At 42.1% G+C, this 15,551-nt stretch overlaps 1 protein-coding gene across 2 annotated transcripts in view; it reads right to left on the reverse strand.

The window, feature by feature from the left end:
- Nucleotides 1-15,551, reverse strand: part of LOC136117958 (OTU domain-containing protein 7A) — a 174,639-nt gene that overhangs the window by 89,312 nt on the left and 69,776 nt on the right. For both annotated transcript variants that reach the window (XM_065870993.1, XM_065870992.1), the window contains exon 2: nucleotides 9,735-9,917. In XM_065870993.1, the coding sequence (XP_065727065.1) occupies nucleotides 9,735-9,917 (183 nt within the window). The remainder of the gene's footprint in view (nucleotides 1-9,734; nucleotides 9,918-15,551) is intronic.

A 15,551-nucleotide genomic window follows, 5' to 3' on the forward strand; every position in this document is an offset into this window, starting at 1 on the left:
AGATTACTCTACCCAGCAAGGATCTCATTCAGATTTGATGGAGAAATTAAAACTTTTACAGACAAGCAAAAGCTGAGAGTTCAGTACCACCAAACCAGCTTTACAACAAATGCTAAAGGAACTTCTCTAGGCAAAAAAGACAAGAGAAGGAAAACACCTACAATAACAAACCCAAAACAATTAAGAAAATGCGAATAGGAACATACATATTGATAATTACCTTAAATGTAAATGGATTAAATGCTCCCACCAAAGGACACAGACTGGCTGAATGGATACAAAAACAAGACCCTTATATATGCTGTCTACAAGAGACTCACTTCAGACCTAGGGACACATACAGAATGAAAGTGAGGGGATGGAAAAAGATATTCCATGCAAATGGAAATCAGAAGCAAGCTGGAGTAGCAATTCTCATATCAGACAAAATAGACTTTAAAATAAAGACTGTTACAAGAGACAAGGACACTACATAATGATCAAGGGATCGATCCAGGAAGAAGATATAACAATTGTAAATATTTATGCACCCAACATAGGAGCACCTCAATACATAAGGCAAATACTAAAAGCCATAAAAGGGGAAATCGACAGTAACACAATCATAGTAGGGGACTTTAACACCTCACTTTCACCAATAGACAGATCATCCAAAATGACAATAATTAAGGAAACACAAGCTTTAAATGATACATTAAACAAGATGGACTTGATTGATATTTATAGGTCATTCCATCCAAAAACAACAGAATACACATTTTTCTCAAGTGCTCATGGAATATTCTCCAGGATAGATCATATCTTGGGTCACAAATCTAGCCTTAGTAAATTTAAGAAAATTGAAATCGTATCAAGTATCTTTTCCGAACACAACGCTATGAGGCTAGATATCAATTACAGGAAGAGATCTGTAAAAAATACAAACACATGGAGGATAATCAATACACTACTTAATAATGAAGTGATCATTGAGGAAATCAAAAAATACCTAGAAACAAATGACAATGGAGACATGACGACCCAAAACCTATGGGATGCAGCAAAAGCAGTTCTAAGAGGGAAGTCTATAGCAATACAAACCTACCTTAAGAAACAGGAAATATCTCAAATAAACAACTTAACCTTGCACCTAAAGCAATTAGAGAAAGAAGAACAAAAAAACTCCAAAGTTAGCAGAAGGAAAGAAATAAAGATTAGATCAGAAATAAATGAAAAAGAAATGAAGGAAATGATAGCAAAGATCAATAAAAGTAAAAGCTGGTTCTTTGAGAAGATAAACAAAATGGATACACCATTAGCCAGACTCATCAAGAGAAAAAGGGAGAAGACTCAAATCAATACATCTAGAAATGAAAAAGGAGAAGTTGCAACTGACATTGTAGAAATACAAAGGATCATGAGAGATTACTACAAGCAACTATATGCCAATAAAATGGACATCCTGGAAGAAATGGACAAATTCTTAGAAATGCACAACCTGCCAAGATTGAATCAGGAAGAAATAGAAAATATGAACAGACCAGTCACAAGCACTGAAATTGAAACGGTGATTTAAAATCTTCCAGAAAACAAAAGCCCACGACCAGATGGCTTCACAGGCAAATTCTATCAAACACTAAGAGAAGAGCTAACACCTATCCTTCTCAAACTCTTCCAAAATATAGCAGAGGGAGGAACACTCCCAAACTCATTCTACGAGGCCACCATCACCCTGATATCAAAACCAGATTAAGATGTCACGAAGAAAGAAAACTACAGGCCAATATCACTGATGAACATAGATGCAAAAATCCTCAACAAAATACTAGCAAACAGAATCCAACAGCACATTAAAAGGATCATACACCATGATCAAGTGGGGTTTATTCCAGGAATGCAAGGATTCTTCAATATACGCAAATCAATCAAAGAGATACACCATATTAACAAATTGAAGGAGAAAAACCATATGATCAACTCAATAGATGCAGAGAAAGCTTTCAACAAAATTCAACACCCATTTATGATAAAAACCCTGCAGAAAGTAGGCATAGAGGGAACTTTCCTCAAGATAATAAAAGCCATATATGACAAACCCACAGCCAACATCGTCCTCAATGGTGAAAAACTGAAACCATTCCCACTAAGATCAGGAACAAGAAAAGGTTGCCCACTCTCACCACTCTTATTCAACATAGTTTTGGAAGTTTTAGCCACAGAAATCAGAGAAGAAAAAGAAATAAAAGGAATCCAAATCGGAAAAGAAGAAGTAAAGCTGTCACTGTTTGCAGATGATATGATACTATACACAGAGAATCCTAAAGATGCTACCAGAAAACTACTACATCTAATCAATGAATTTGGTAAAGTAGCAGGATACAAAATTAATGCACAGAAATCTCTGGCATTCTTATCCACTAGTGATGAAAAATCTGAAAGTGAAATTAAGAAAACACTCCCATTTACCACTGCAACAAAAAGAATAAAATATCTAGGAATAAACCTACCTAAGGAGACAAAAGACCTGTATGCAGAAAATTATAAGACACTGATGAAAGAAATTAAAGATGATACAAATAGATGGAGAGATATACCATGTTCTTGGACTGGAAGAATCAACATTGTGAAAATGACTCTACTACCCAAAGCAATCTACAGATTCAATGCAATCCCTATCAAACTGGCATTTTTCACAGAACTAGAACAAAAAATTTCACAATTTGTATGGAAACACATCCTGCACGAAGATTCCCAGGACACAAATATTAAGCCATTACATGCTTCTCTGCCTGGATTTTCTGTTGTCATGGCAATCTCAAAAAATGACGGTCTTATTCTTCACAGTACATCTCAGAGACAGTGTCTGTCTGTCAAACGGATAGTTTTGATTCACCTTCAGTTTCATTCTGAGATGAATGTAAGGTGTTTAAGTATGTTGTATTTTGAAGAAGGACGAGAAGAAACAGCAGACCAAAGAGGCCATGTGGTAGAGGATCCGCAGAGCACGTGGGCCAGCCGCTTGTCCTGTTCCAGTTCCCCCAGTGCGGGATTAGAGGAGACCCCCTGCCCCTCTTCCCCTCACAAGCCTTGCTGAGGTCACATCTCTTGCCTTCTGGAATCTGGGAAAGTAGGAACTGCCCCATCCTTCGGGACCTGATGGGTTGCTCAAACACCTGAGGTGACGTGAACCCGCACTTCTCCCAACAGAGGGAATGTGCTGGGCGGGGTCATCCATACACCTTCTTGGCTTATCAATCAGCACCTATTGCCAATTGATGAGGACCTTGGAAACGTTGTGACTCACAGTGTAATATGATGCTATTAAGCTGTTCCAAATATTAAGTATTTGGAGTCTTCACATGAAGACTTCACATGAAGGGAAAAATCTTTTTGAACTAAAAGTAAATTATGTTAAAGATCATATAACAAGAAACAAACAGTCCTAATTCTAACTCCTCCCAACTACCACATCCATGAATGCATATATGTAATCACACACACACAGACACACACACACACACACACACACTCACAAACTGATTCTTTAAACATGAACGCAGCAATCCTTCCTTTGGAAGGATAAATAAAATAAATAAAACAGGAATTACCATGTTCAAAGTTATGCCCCAGAGAAATACAGAGAGCTTTTAAAAAAATAGTGAGGGAATTAGAGAATTTCCCATCCCTTGACAAAGCCAACTCAAACATCTATGATTTTGTGTAGCAGAGGGAACTATACTCAATATCCTGTGATGAACTATAATGGAAAAGAATATAAAAAAGATGTATACATATGTGTAGCTGAATCACTCTGCTGTATAGCAGAAATTAACACATTATAAATCAACCATACTTCAATTAAAAAATAAATTAAAAAAACCCAAAACAAAGAATCAAACAAAAAAAAACCATCTATGATTTAGGCCAGGGGATGTGTCTTAACTCTGTTTTCTTATTTTCTGTATTCTTGAGGCTCTGGCATCCAGGGCCTCCGTGAATGGGGAGAGGATTTCCCTACAGAATTAGCCAATTCTTAGGGATACCAAAGGACTCACGCAGGAGCACATCTTTCCTATGCAAACCAACCAACTCAGAGCCCATACTCTGGATCACCTTCTCTATCTGGTTCTTACACCAGCAAGCCATGTTCCTGCCCTAATTACCCCAGGCTCAGGTGCCAGACAATGAGAGATGGCCCCTATGCCCCAGAGAGCTGCAGAAATTACTCAAACTGGCCAGTCCTAAGTCTGTTTACTCTGCCTTATCTTTCCCACAGAAACACAATACAGGCTCCTGCCCTTGTTTTCCTCTGTCCCCTTGGCCTCCTGATCAACCCTGGTGCTTCTCCGTGTGTCCCTTCAGGGTGTGCCATGCCTCCTGTTTCTAGGGAACTGTGAGTATAAGAACCGCTTCCCCTAAGATAGCCATGGTCTGCGTGTCTCACTATACCTGAGTAAAACAAATCCTGGGTATATTTTAAAGCAGGTAGACAAAACTTTTCTAAAAGGGACAGATATAAATATTTTAGGCTTTGTGGGCCATACAAGTCTCAGTCACAACTACTCAACTCTGTCTTTGTAGTATTAAAGCAGCCATAGACAGTAAATAAATAATAAATAAATAAAGCAGACATAGACAGCCATAGACAGCAAATAAATAAATAAAGTTTTATGGGTTCCAATAAAACTTTATTAAAAAAAACAGGCAGTGGCCAGATTTGGTTCATGAGTCATTGTTGCTGATTTAGAATTTAGAATATGGAGGACTTTATTTTCCATTTTAGGGCACTGTGATTTCAGGAAGAATTCAATTAAAGGATATATAGATCTAATGCAGAAATTACAATTTCTATTTTATTAAAAATACATACGTTTGTTCACAAGGCTCAGTTAATGAAATTATCTTATGATAGACTTCTCTTTTTTTCCCCTTAAATAATATCTGATAAAAATCAGATAGCAGCAGGTATCAGTATAAGGGCCTGATTCTGGAATCTGTGTGAAAACAGAGAGAAGGATCCTTCTAGCCCCTTTCCTGGGAGGGTGAGATAATGGTTTAGATTGTTTGCCACTCGAAAAGGGCAGGAACTGCCAAGTTGTCAGCTCTCTGGATTTCCACTGCATGAGAGATGTCAGGAGGCGGTCCTGTGTGGTTCTGAAGGAACACACAGTCACAGAAGGCCTGGGGGAAAGACTGAACCAAATGATTAGAAGAGGTGGTTCCACCAGAGTCAGAGCTAAGGGCAGAATGAAGGAGAACTTAAGAACAATACAACAAGATCGACAAGTCAGTGACCACACCTCAGCACCCTCTTCCTAACCCACCCAGGAAGCCCACAGGAGCAGAACGGTGGGAGTGGGCTGGGTTCCATGGGTGGGGGCTGAGGGCAGGTGTTCTGGCTGTGCCTTTCCTCTCCCCAGCTAGCCCTTGGTGGCTCACTGCCTGAACCATCACCACCACAGCGTGGGCCAGTCCCACCTTGGCCAAAGCCAGCTGGAAGAGCGTCAGGGCAATGCTCATGCTCAGCTGGGACGGGGCTCCAAGCACGATGGGAACAGGTGGGCTGGCCAGGCCTGGAGCCTTCCCTCTTCTCTCCTACACCCCCTGTGAGCTGACAGAATAGAAGGTGGTAGCCCCTGCAAATGAGCAATTTCTAGAACAGATGAGCTGAGAGGTTCCCTAAGGAATAAAGCCAACTGTGGGGAAGAGAGCCAGTGGAGAACATTTTGAGCCCATATGAAAGCATTCAGAACTCGCCAACCTGAGTGTGCTTCCCCCCATGCTCTCATTCACAGGAAGGCAAACCAGAGCCCATGCCTTTGTCCCTTTCCCCTGATACCATGAGCTAAGATGGCTGGTAACTGCAAGGTGCTGTGTGTTCACAGGGAAAACTTAGGAAACATCTGAGCAGTGCAAACACAGTTACAGAAAGTCCACAAAGTACCCGGGGCTGGAATGCACAGGAGGACATGATTTTAAAGTAAGCCTAGTAGATGGGACTTCCCTGGCAGTCCAATGATTAAGACTTCACCTTCCAATGCAGGGGGTGTGGGTTCAAGCCCTGGTCAGGGAGCTAAGATATCACATGCCTTGGGGCCAAAAAACCAAGACATAAGACAGAAGCAATATTGTAACAAATTCAATAAAGATTTTTTTAAAAAATAAAGTAAGCCTAGTAAATATGTTCAAAGAGAGAGAATATGAGAATGTGAAATAGTAATAATAATGAGAAAGGCTAATTTGGAATGAAATAATGTGAATGCTGATTAACAGAATGGATTCATGTGAAGAATAAATTAGGATGTTAGAAGAGCAAGTGAAGGAAATCTCTTAGAAGATGTGAAATTAAGATGCAAGAAGACAATGGAGGAATGGAATGGTTTTAAAGGAAAATAATTTGGATCCAGAATTCTTATTCCACTAAAGAAAAATGTAAGTATGTCATGTAAACTCCTCTAGGTACTGACAGCGTTAGGAGATTGATCATGCAAAAATTCTTTTAGAAAATAGTCTTTGAAAAAGTATTCTTTCAGCAAAAGATAAATGTGAGTAAATAAAGAAGTTGACTGTGGTCTAAACAAGCAACAGAAAGAACCTAAATATGTTTGAGGGCACATGGAGGCAGGAGGGAGAAGATAAAAACAAAGACACATGTCTTTTTCAGGGTAAAATATAGTTGTTGATAAGTTTTAAAAATTAATAGGGAGAAAACCTAAATATAGGTTTTAATAGAACAGGGGTAAGTATAACATAAGGAGAATGTATAACTTTCAAGCCAGTTGAAAAATTTAATTAGCCAGAAAAGATAGAAAAGGAGAAAGATACATACAAAAAGCATGGTGAATAAAACACACAACATAAAGCAGCACAGATACGACAATAATAAAAATAAGTTAAGTGGATTAAATTCACTGCTTAAAAGACAGACTCGTATTGGATAATAAAATAATACCTGATGATAAATTACTTCCAAGAATCACATTTGATATAAAAGGATGAGGAAAGGTTGAAATAACAGCTGAAAAAATGTCATTCCAAATATGAACCAACAGAAAGGCAGAGTAGAGGTTTAACATCAACTAAAACAGATTTAAAGATAAAAACAGGACTTCCCTGGTGGTCCAGTGGTATGGAATCTGCCTTCCAATGCAGGGGACACGGGTCCAATCCTTGGTCGGGGAACAAAGATCCCACATGCCGCGGGGCAACTAAGCCCGCGCACCACAACTACTGAGCTCATGAGCCTCAATTAGAGCCCGCATGCCTCAAACTACAGAGCCCACGTGCTCTGGAGCCTGCATGCCACAACTAGAGAAGAGAAAACCCCCAAGCCACAACTAGAGAGAAGCCTGCTTGCCACAACGAAGAGCCTGCACGTCGCAATGAAAGATCTCGCATGCCTCAATGAAGATCCTGCATGCTGCCACTAAGACTCAATGCAGCCAAAAATTAAAAAAAAAAAAAAAAAGATAAAAACAATTATGTGGGACAAAGAGACACTCTATATATTGGTAACAAAGCATATTAGAGCCAGACGACCTAACAATTATGGATACATATGCACCTACCAATACAGCCCCAAAGCGTAGTGGAAAGGATGAAGCTAAGAGAAGAAACAGGTAATGAGTATTAAACTTTCTAACTCAACTGTGGCTTTTCTAGACAACAGAGTAAGCATAGAAGAATAATCCAAGATAGAGATTCCAATGTAGCTTGAATAATAAGGCTGAGCTAAAAGAAACAGACAACATTGACTCACAACAGTTTGGGAGGGTTGACCTAATGCAATAGGAGAAGTGGAATTCATTGTGTAAATATTAAGAGGAATATTAAATTATTTCAGATCCTATGATTATATATTTAGAAAACCCAAGATATTCTCTGAGAACAAACAATTAGTATTAATAAGAGAACTTATGTAATGACTGGATAAAAGATAAATATACAAAAAGTAAGTTGCTTTTCTCTGTGCCTAAACTCTTAACAGAATGTGAATAAATGCAGAGGTATATGCAATGTTCTTGAATGGAAAAACAATATTACAATATGCTAATTATTCCTAAAATAAAATAAAAATCCAATCCAATTCCAATCAGAATTCCAATTTTAAGGTTACTATGGCAGAATAAATATCCAAAAATAGTGAAAAAGTTTTGGAAAAGAACAGCAATAAAGGAATTTGCCTTTGCAGAGAGTAATACTATATGAAACTACAAGAGTCAAGTGTAACAGGCTGGGTGAGCACACAAACAGACAGAGTCCAGAAACAGAGCCAAATACATTTTGGGGAAGTTAATGTACAGCAAAGTTGGCATTTTAGTTCAGTGGGAAAGGAATGCTTTATTCAAGAAATGTGCTAGAATACCTCATTCTCAATCCAGAGAAGCAAAACTAGATCCTTAGCTATTATTCGTAAAAATTTCAAATTTATTATAAGACCTAAGAACAAAGTTTAAAAACAAATATGGGAACATATGCTAGTAACTTTGCACTCCAGGAGAACTTCTAAAGTGAAAAAGGACACCCATTAGCCATGAATGTATAGTAATGTAAACATTCTGTAAGGCAGAATACTCTGTGAAGAGTCATAAGGCAAAAAATGCAGTGGGATGTATATATAGACATGTGTATACATATATATATATATACACAAAATGTTTTATAGTCTTCATTATAAAGAATGCTACAAATTGATAAGAAAAATGCAAACAAATCAATGGAGAAATGGGCAAAGTATGTGAACAAGCATGTCACAGACGGGGAAATCCAACTTGGCTAACAAGCAAATGACAAGATGAAAGTTAAAATACACTATTTTTGCCCTTCGGATTGGAAAAACAATGTAAAACCATCATGAGAACGCCCAGTCCTGGCAAGAATGAAGGGAAACAGCCAGTTTCACACATGGTGAACAGAAATGTGTTTGGGAACGAAGTCTTGAAGTTATCAAATAAAAAAACACATGTGTCGGCACAGCTAATCCACCTTGGAAATGCCAACCTATAGAAATAACAGCACTAGTACATACAAATTACAGGTATAGAGTTTATTTTAGCAGTGCCTATAGTGTCAAAAACCACCACCACCAACAAAATCCAAGAAAAATCAGAATCACGATGAACAGGCATGGTTTAAAAACGATCGTATGCTGTGGAATAAACTATTTAGAGAGAATGTTTGTGATTTATTGTTCAAGGAAACAAGCACTCTGCCAAGTGCATTCGACTCTGATGCGTTTGCACCTTGAACAAGCAAAGTAAGAAGGAGCAGAGAAGACAGAACAAGCTGGGGCCACTGGTCAGTCTCCCTGAGGTTTGGGAGGCGTGGAGAAGAAAACTCTTATGTTTCTTTCATAGATCTTCGCATTGTTTCCTTTGTTACAATGAGCTTTTCTCATTTCTGTAATTAAGACATGGACAACGAAGCACATCGGATGATGAACAGCAATCTCGAACAGGTTTGGAGGCTTCTATGCTACTTGAGAAATAATTGCAGGGAGCAGAGATGTTGGGTCTGGAAAAACCAGGACTCCAGGAGGAATGTGGGGTCCCAGAGAAGTGGACACACTCTCCAATTTTTCTGAGGCGGGAACGGAAGCTGTAAAGGAGTATGAGGTGTGGTGCCCAGAGAGCCCCATCTGCCTGCAGCTGGGAGGCGATGACCTCGCCCTTCTGTTTTCCCCCCTCCCCAGCCCCCAAGCAAGCCAGGGAGTGCTGGCCAGGGAGCTGGTGCAGGGCGGGTCCCTCAGCTGGTACCTTGGGCGATGTCGTCCTGCCTGGGCGGGCAGGGCCGTTCGGCCGTGTGCGCAGGTGGGGGGTGCTCTCGCTCGGGCTGCTTGGGGCACCTGCCCTCGTTGAACACAGGCGGCAGGTTGGCTGTGTGCACCTGTCGGAGCTGCTCATAGTCACTCAGAGCGGCCGTCAGGTCCCAGTTTTTGCCTGGAGACGAGAAATGACAAGACATTACAATACTGATGCATGAACAATGGTCACATTTTAGGAAAGAATCACGCAAAGAAGGGTCTCTGTTAGCACGTGTTCACTCATGAACTCCCCACCAGTAGTTCTCATTTTTCTTTTGGTTCTTTGCTGTTTTTGGTTTTTCACTCAATGCTTTTTAGTATACTCACAGAGTTGTGCAACCATCCACACTATACGATCCCAGAACACTTTTCATTACCCTGAAAAGCAACTTTTTAAAAAAATTGAAATATAGTTGATTACAATGCTTCAGGTGTATAGCAAAGAGATTCAGTTATACATACACATACACAGATCTATTCTTTTTCAGATTCTTTTCCATTGTAGGTTATTACAAGATATTGAATATAGTTCCCTGTGCTATACAGTAGGCCTGTGTCATTTTAGTTCTCAGCTTTCGAAGGAGTAAAATGGCCTGACGCGTATTCTCTAAGAGTAGAATTTCACACCCACACCTGAGATCAATCCCTCTGAAGTATGTGATGTACCTACGGTAGTACATCATGTAGTATCTAAGGATGCTACCCTTAGATTCACACACCCTGCAGAACATTCCACGCCTCTGAAAACCAAGTCATAGAGCTTAATTTCCAAGGGGAGCAAAACATTGAGTGAAAAAAAAAAAAAATGGAAAAGAAGTTCCCAGTGGAAAAAAAAGGAATGAAAAGAATTCTCATGTTTTCTTTGGGCTTTTGCTCAGTATTTCACCTTTTTCTTGAAGCTTAGCTTGGAGAGGGCAGAGCCTCCAGGGGGCTGTGTGGGAGGCTCGGTGGGAGGCGACCTCAGAGCTCAGGTGCTGAACTGGGTGAGACTCCAGGCGGGACAGCTGTGCCCGTCCCAGGCAGCGCTCAGCAGGGATGGGTGCTGGGGGTTCACAGCATGAGGGGGAGCTCACGGGGGGCTGGACTCAGTGTGGAGGCTCTAATCCCTGACTCTAAGACTTAGCGGACTTCTAACAGAAGGAAGGAGGTGGCACACACCGCATCCGATTCCATTAGGCAAACATGTGCTTCTTAAAGATTTTTTTTTTTTTGATATGGACCACTTTTTAAAGTCTTTATTGAATTTGTTACAGTTTTGCTTCTGTTTTATATTTTGGTTTTTTGGCCAGGAGGCACGTGGGATCTTAGCTCCCTGACCAGGGATTGAACCCACACCCCCTGCATTGGAAGGCGAAGTCTTAACCATTGGACCCCCAGGGAAGTCCCAACCATGTGCTTTTTAAAGGCAAAGAATTAAAAGCTTAGCTCTAATTTTAAAGAGCGAATAAAATCTTATCCTCTCCGAATTAACTTCAAATTGCAGTATTCACTATATTGACTAACAATACGATGAATTATGCGGTGTAGACAACAGAATGAGGCTTTGAACGTCTAAAATAATATCTGAACATCTTCCTCTGGTCTTTCTACTTTTTTCTGCTGCAGACTTGCTACTATCAATCAGAATGTTTAAATTCTATCACATGGACATGTACAATTTAATCATATTTTTTTCCTCCACAGTCAGCTAACAAAGACACCACTGAAGCATCTTTGCACATCTCAGTGGGGAAGAACAGGAAACGAAACCATCCGGGTTATTCAAAAAAACCCAGGGTCTGGGGGCACTTTTGTAAGTGGTGACAGGTGGGGACATGGGTGGAATGCAGCCCCACTACTGTTAGTAGTTGCATCGTGCAACGTGGCGGTGATGAGAGAGTCGTTTTAGGGGAACCAGCTGAAGCAGAAATGCAAGCATGCACTTTCACTCTTACACACGACTAACAATCACAGTGTACACACACTGCCTGTCTAAGTGCTTTCGAGTCTAAGTGCTTGTGTCTACCAAATGGGCATCCTCGTTCCAGGGTGCAGTCCAAGAAGGGCAAGACAAGGCCCTGCCTTAGGGACATTATTCCTTAGCAGGGGCAATGACCTGGGTGGGCACCTTGCCCTAAAGTAGGGCCAAGGGTGGCAGGTGCCCCAGGGAGGGCCAAACCTGTGTCCGGGAGGAAGGTCAAGGAGAGGGGAGGTGGAGGAGAGGCACCCGGATTGCGATCCTATCATGAAATGCAAACACGTTAAATATGGGAGTGTGTATTAGCAATGACACCAGCCCCACGAATCCTGGATGTGAAGGGAAAGAGCCCTCATGGAGCACCCAGGTGTAGCTGGGGGTGTCATCGTCCCCAAGCCCCACAAGGAGCAGGCACTGTCCTGGCTCCTCACAAACAGAAAGTGAGGCTTAGAGGATTGCTACACCATAGTGTTTGCATGTGAACCCTCCATTCTGGATCTGTCCACCAAGCTGCATCTCCCCTGCAGGGCTGCCATGGACATAAGACACAGTCCTGGCAGAGCTGTGGCCCCCTAGCTCCTGCTTTCAGGAGCCAGACCGCTGTGCTTCTCCCACCAACTGGAAAGAGCCTGTTCTGCTGTTCCCGTCTGTTCCCAACAGGAGACCCTTTCAGAGCCCCCTGATCCACGTTCCATCACAGGTGATCAGGCCTGAGTATGAAGGCAGGACCACAGCGCTCACACGTGGCTTCTGTGGACCAGAACTCCAGGGTGGGGGTGTGTTCCCACCATGTGCCTCTGTTAGAGCATCAGCTGGGGCAACGCTGAGAAGCACGTGTCCAGCCATCAGCAAAGGCCGGTCCGCTCTGCTCTCCAACCTGGGGACCTCTCACTCGTTGATTTTTCCCACTTGCTCTTGCATACATTGTCTTCTCCCATCACTGCCCTGGGCTCCTGTTCACTTTGCTACACACCTGCCTGTATCCTTAACCAGCAAGCATCCTGGTTCTAACCTGGGCCGCACCTCTTAGCAAACGGGGATCCAGTGTCAGGTGAGAGCGAAGATGGAGGAGGGGGTGGCACTGTCCACAAAGCCCAGCTCCCAAACGATCCCCAAGTGCTTGATTTCAGATTTTAGAGAACTCCTCAAGGATCCAGGACTCCAGGGTCTGTGCACTTGAAAAGGGTCCAAGAGGCCACTGAGAGGGAAGCAAGCAAGACGGAAGGAAGACAGACACACTCATCAGATGTTTAGGGGGTCAGAGCCCCTCGAGATCTGCTTCCTGCTCTGCCCAGTCCCAAAGACTGCAGCTCAGGACAACCAGGAATGCCAGTGGTGACGGATAGACGCGTGGACAGGGGATGCCCCAGGGATGAGCTTGACACTGGCGGGTTGTACAGGTTGTATCTAAAAGCACGAAACCTAGAGGAGAGGGACAGGAGTGGGCCTCTGGTGGCCTGGGAGCAGGGTTTGGTGCTCAGAGAGCATACATTTCAAGATTCCTTTCATCTTCTCCACTGTAAGTCTTGGAGAGTCCCAGAAGGTGTTGCATGGAGGGAGGATGAGGTAGAAGGGCACAGAGGCCCACCATGGTGACACCACCACAGTGATGCAACGGGCTGAGGCCAGACGGAATCCATAGCCAGGTGACTGCGGTGGCCACAGGCTGTGAGCCCTGAAGCCAGAACACTCATTAGAGGGGGGGATCGGTCCAGCAGAGCAGTAAAGAGCTCAGGCTTTGGGCCTGGACCTACCTCCTGGCTACTTCTGCGACAGTGAATACAGAATACCACCACGTGAAACCTTGGGTTACATTTCTGAACAATTGGGATAATAAAATCCACCTGATGAAAATTCCTAGGAGGAGTAAGTGAGGCGAGGAGACTACATTTGTAAAGTTCTCAGCACACGGAAAGCTCTTAGTGTTACAACCATTCATGAGAAATTTTCACTTATGCCTAACTTCTGTCACTTATGGTTGAGATCCAGCTGGAAAGTGACAGAACTGAGATTCAAATCCAGGTCTGTCTTGATCAAAACCTAAGCTTTTGGGGCTACAGTTCCTTTGAACCTGACCTTGCTTTGGGAGTCACGGCTCCTGGCTGCTGACCACCCTCGAAACCTCCCTCTCCCGTGGCCGCCCATCATGACTCCATAACAGGACTTGCCCTACTTCCCAGATCCCTCCATCCCCACCTTGCCACTGTTTTCACCAGCTGGGTCCTTGCTGCTCTGTTCCCCACAGACTCACCTGTACTATGTGAAATTCTCATTCAGGTGTCACTTGTGCCATCTCCCAAACACCGGCAAGCCACCAGGCTGCTGGGAGGACACCAGAAAGCTTCTCTCCAACACGACATCTTAACAGACGTCTTTACTATGACGCTAAACACTCCATGTCCCCTTTTCTGGCTACTTTGCCTTTCCCTGTCCTTAAAGCACATGGATTCCCTCCACTTTTCTTCTTGTTTTTCTTTTCTTCTCTTAATTTATAATATATTCTCTTTTGAAGATTAAGTCCATCTCTATGGGAATAATCATAAATCTAGTTACAGTTTGTATCCTAAGCTTCAAGGCCAAATGTTCAAAGATGGCAGATGCTAGTCAACTATCCAATCTCTATTCCTGTCTGATTCTATATGCACAGAATCCTAATTTATTTGCAAGAGTAATTTGCACAGTTAGAAATATTCATTTTTCTCCTGCAGCCGACCTGAGGGTTTCCAGTGATGTTCCAACAGTATTTCTCCAAGGACAGTATTTCTGGTAGGACAGTACCACTGTCTGGAAGACCTCAAGAAGATGGAGACAGTTGCCTGATAAATGTTTCCTTCTGGGTGCTGCTTCAGTTTTTTTTTTTTTAATTTTTCCCAAATATTTTATTTATTTATTTATTTTTGTGGTACGCGGGCCTCTCACTGTTATGGCCTCTCCCGTTGTGGAGTACAGGCTCCGGACGCACAGGCTCAGCGGCCATGGCTCACGGGCCCAGCCGCTCCGTGGCATGTGGGATCTTCCCAGACCGGGGCACGAATCCGTGTCCCCTGCATCGGCAGGCGGACTCTCAACCACTGCGCCACCAGGGAAGCCCGCCTCAGTTTTTTATTGTCATATACAGCAGGTGACTGGGGTACCAGCAGGTACAGGTTTTACCATCTAGCACAGTTTACTGGTGATGTGCTTGTGCTTTAAACTTTTAATTCATTTTTTTTTTTTATTGTCTTAAGAGGAACATCAAGCAGGGTCTGATCTCAGGTTAAACAGCTTATTTTGTTTTGTCTCTAAAGCTTTACATCCATTAAGGAAAATGATGAAGCAGAGATATATGAGCCCACAGGAAGATGTGAAACAGGAACTGACTAAACTCAGGGAAAAAAGAAAAGAGTTAATTTCAGAGATGAAGTCCAGTTATAAGGGACCAGACAGAAAACAAGTACAGATAGCATAGTAAGGACCATAAAAATGAAAATTAGTAAAGTGAGCAAAATGAAATAGAAATAAAGAAACAAAGGGTTACAGGGAAACGGTAGATAGAGATTATAGGTGAAGGAAATGCCACGTACACATCACTGGAGCCCAAAGTAAGAAATCTAAAACAATGGAAAAGAAAAAATAATTTTAAAACTATGATTAAAAGAGAACACTTTTTTTTACCATATGGAGGTACTTTATTATTTCCTTATAATCAGGCAAGCTCAACAAAATGATATGCTAACTAAATTTGTAAAATGCTGTGATAATAAAGTTTCACGAAATTTTAAGACAAGGAAGAGCGTTTGTCACATGAAACCACATCACGTTGGACAGGCACTG

The sequence above is a fragment of the Phocoena phocoena genome, chromosome 2, assembly GCF_963924675.1.
Source record: "Phocoena phocoena chromosome 2, mPhoPho1.1, whole genome shotgun sequence".
Lineage (NCBI taxonomy): Eukaryota > Metazoa > Chordata > Mammalia > Artiodactyla > Phocoenidae > Phocoena > Phocoena phocoena.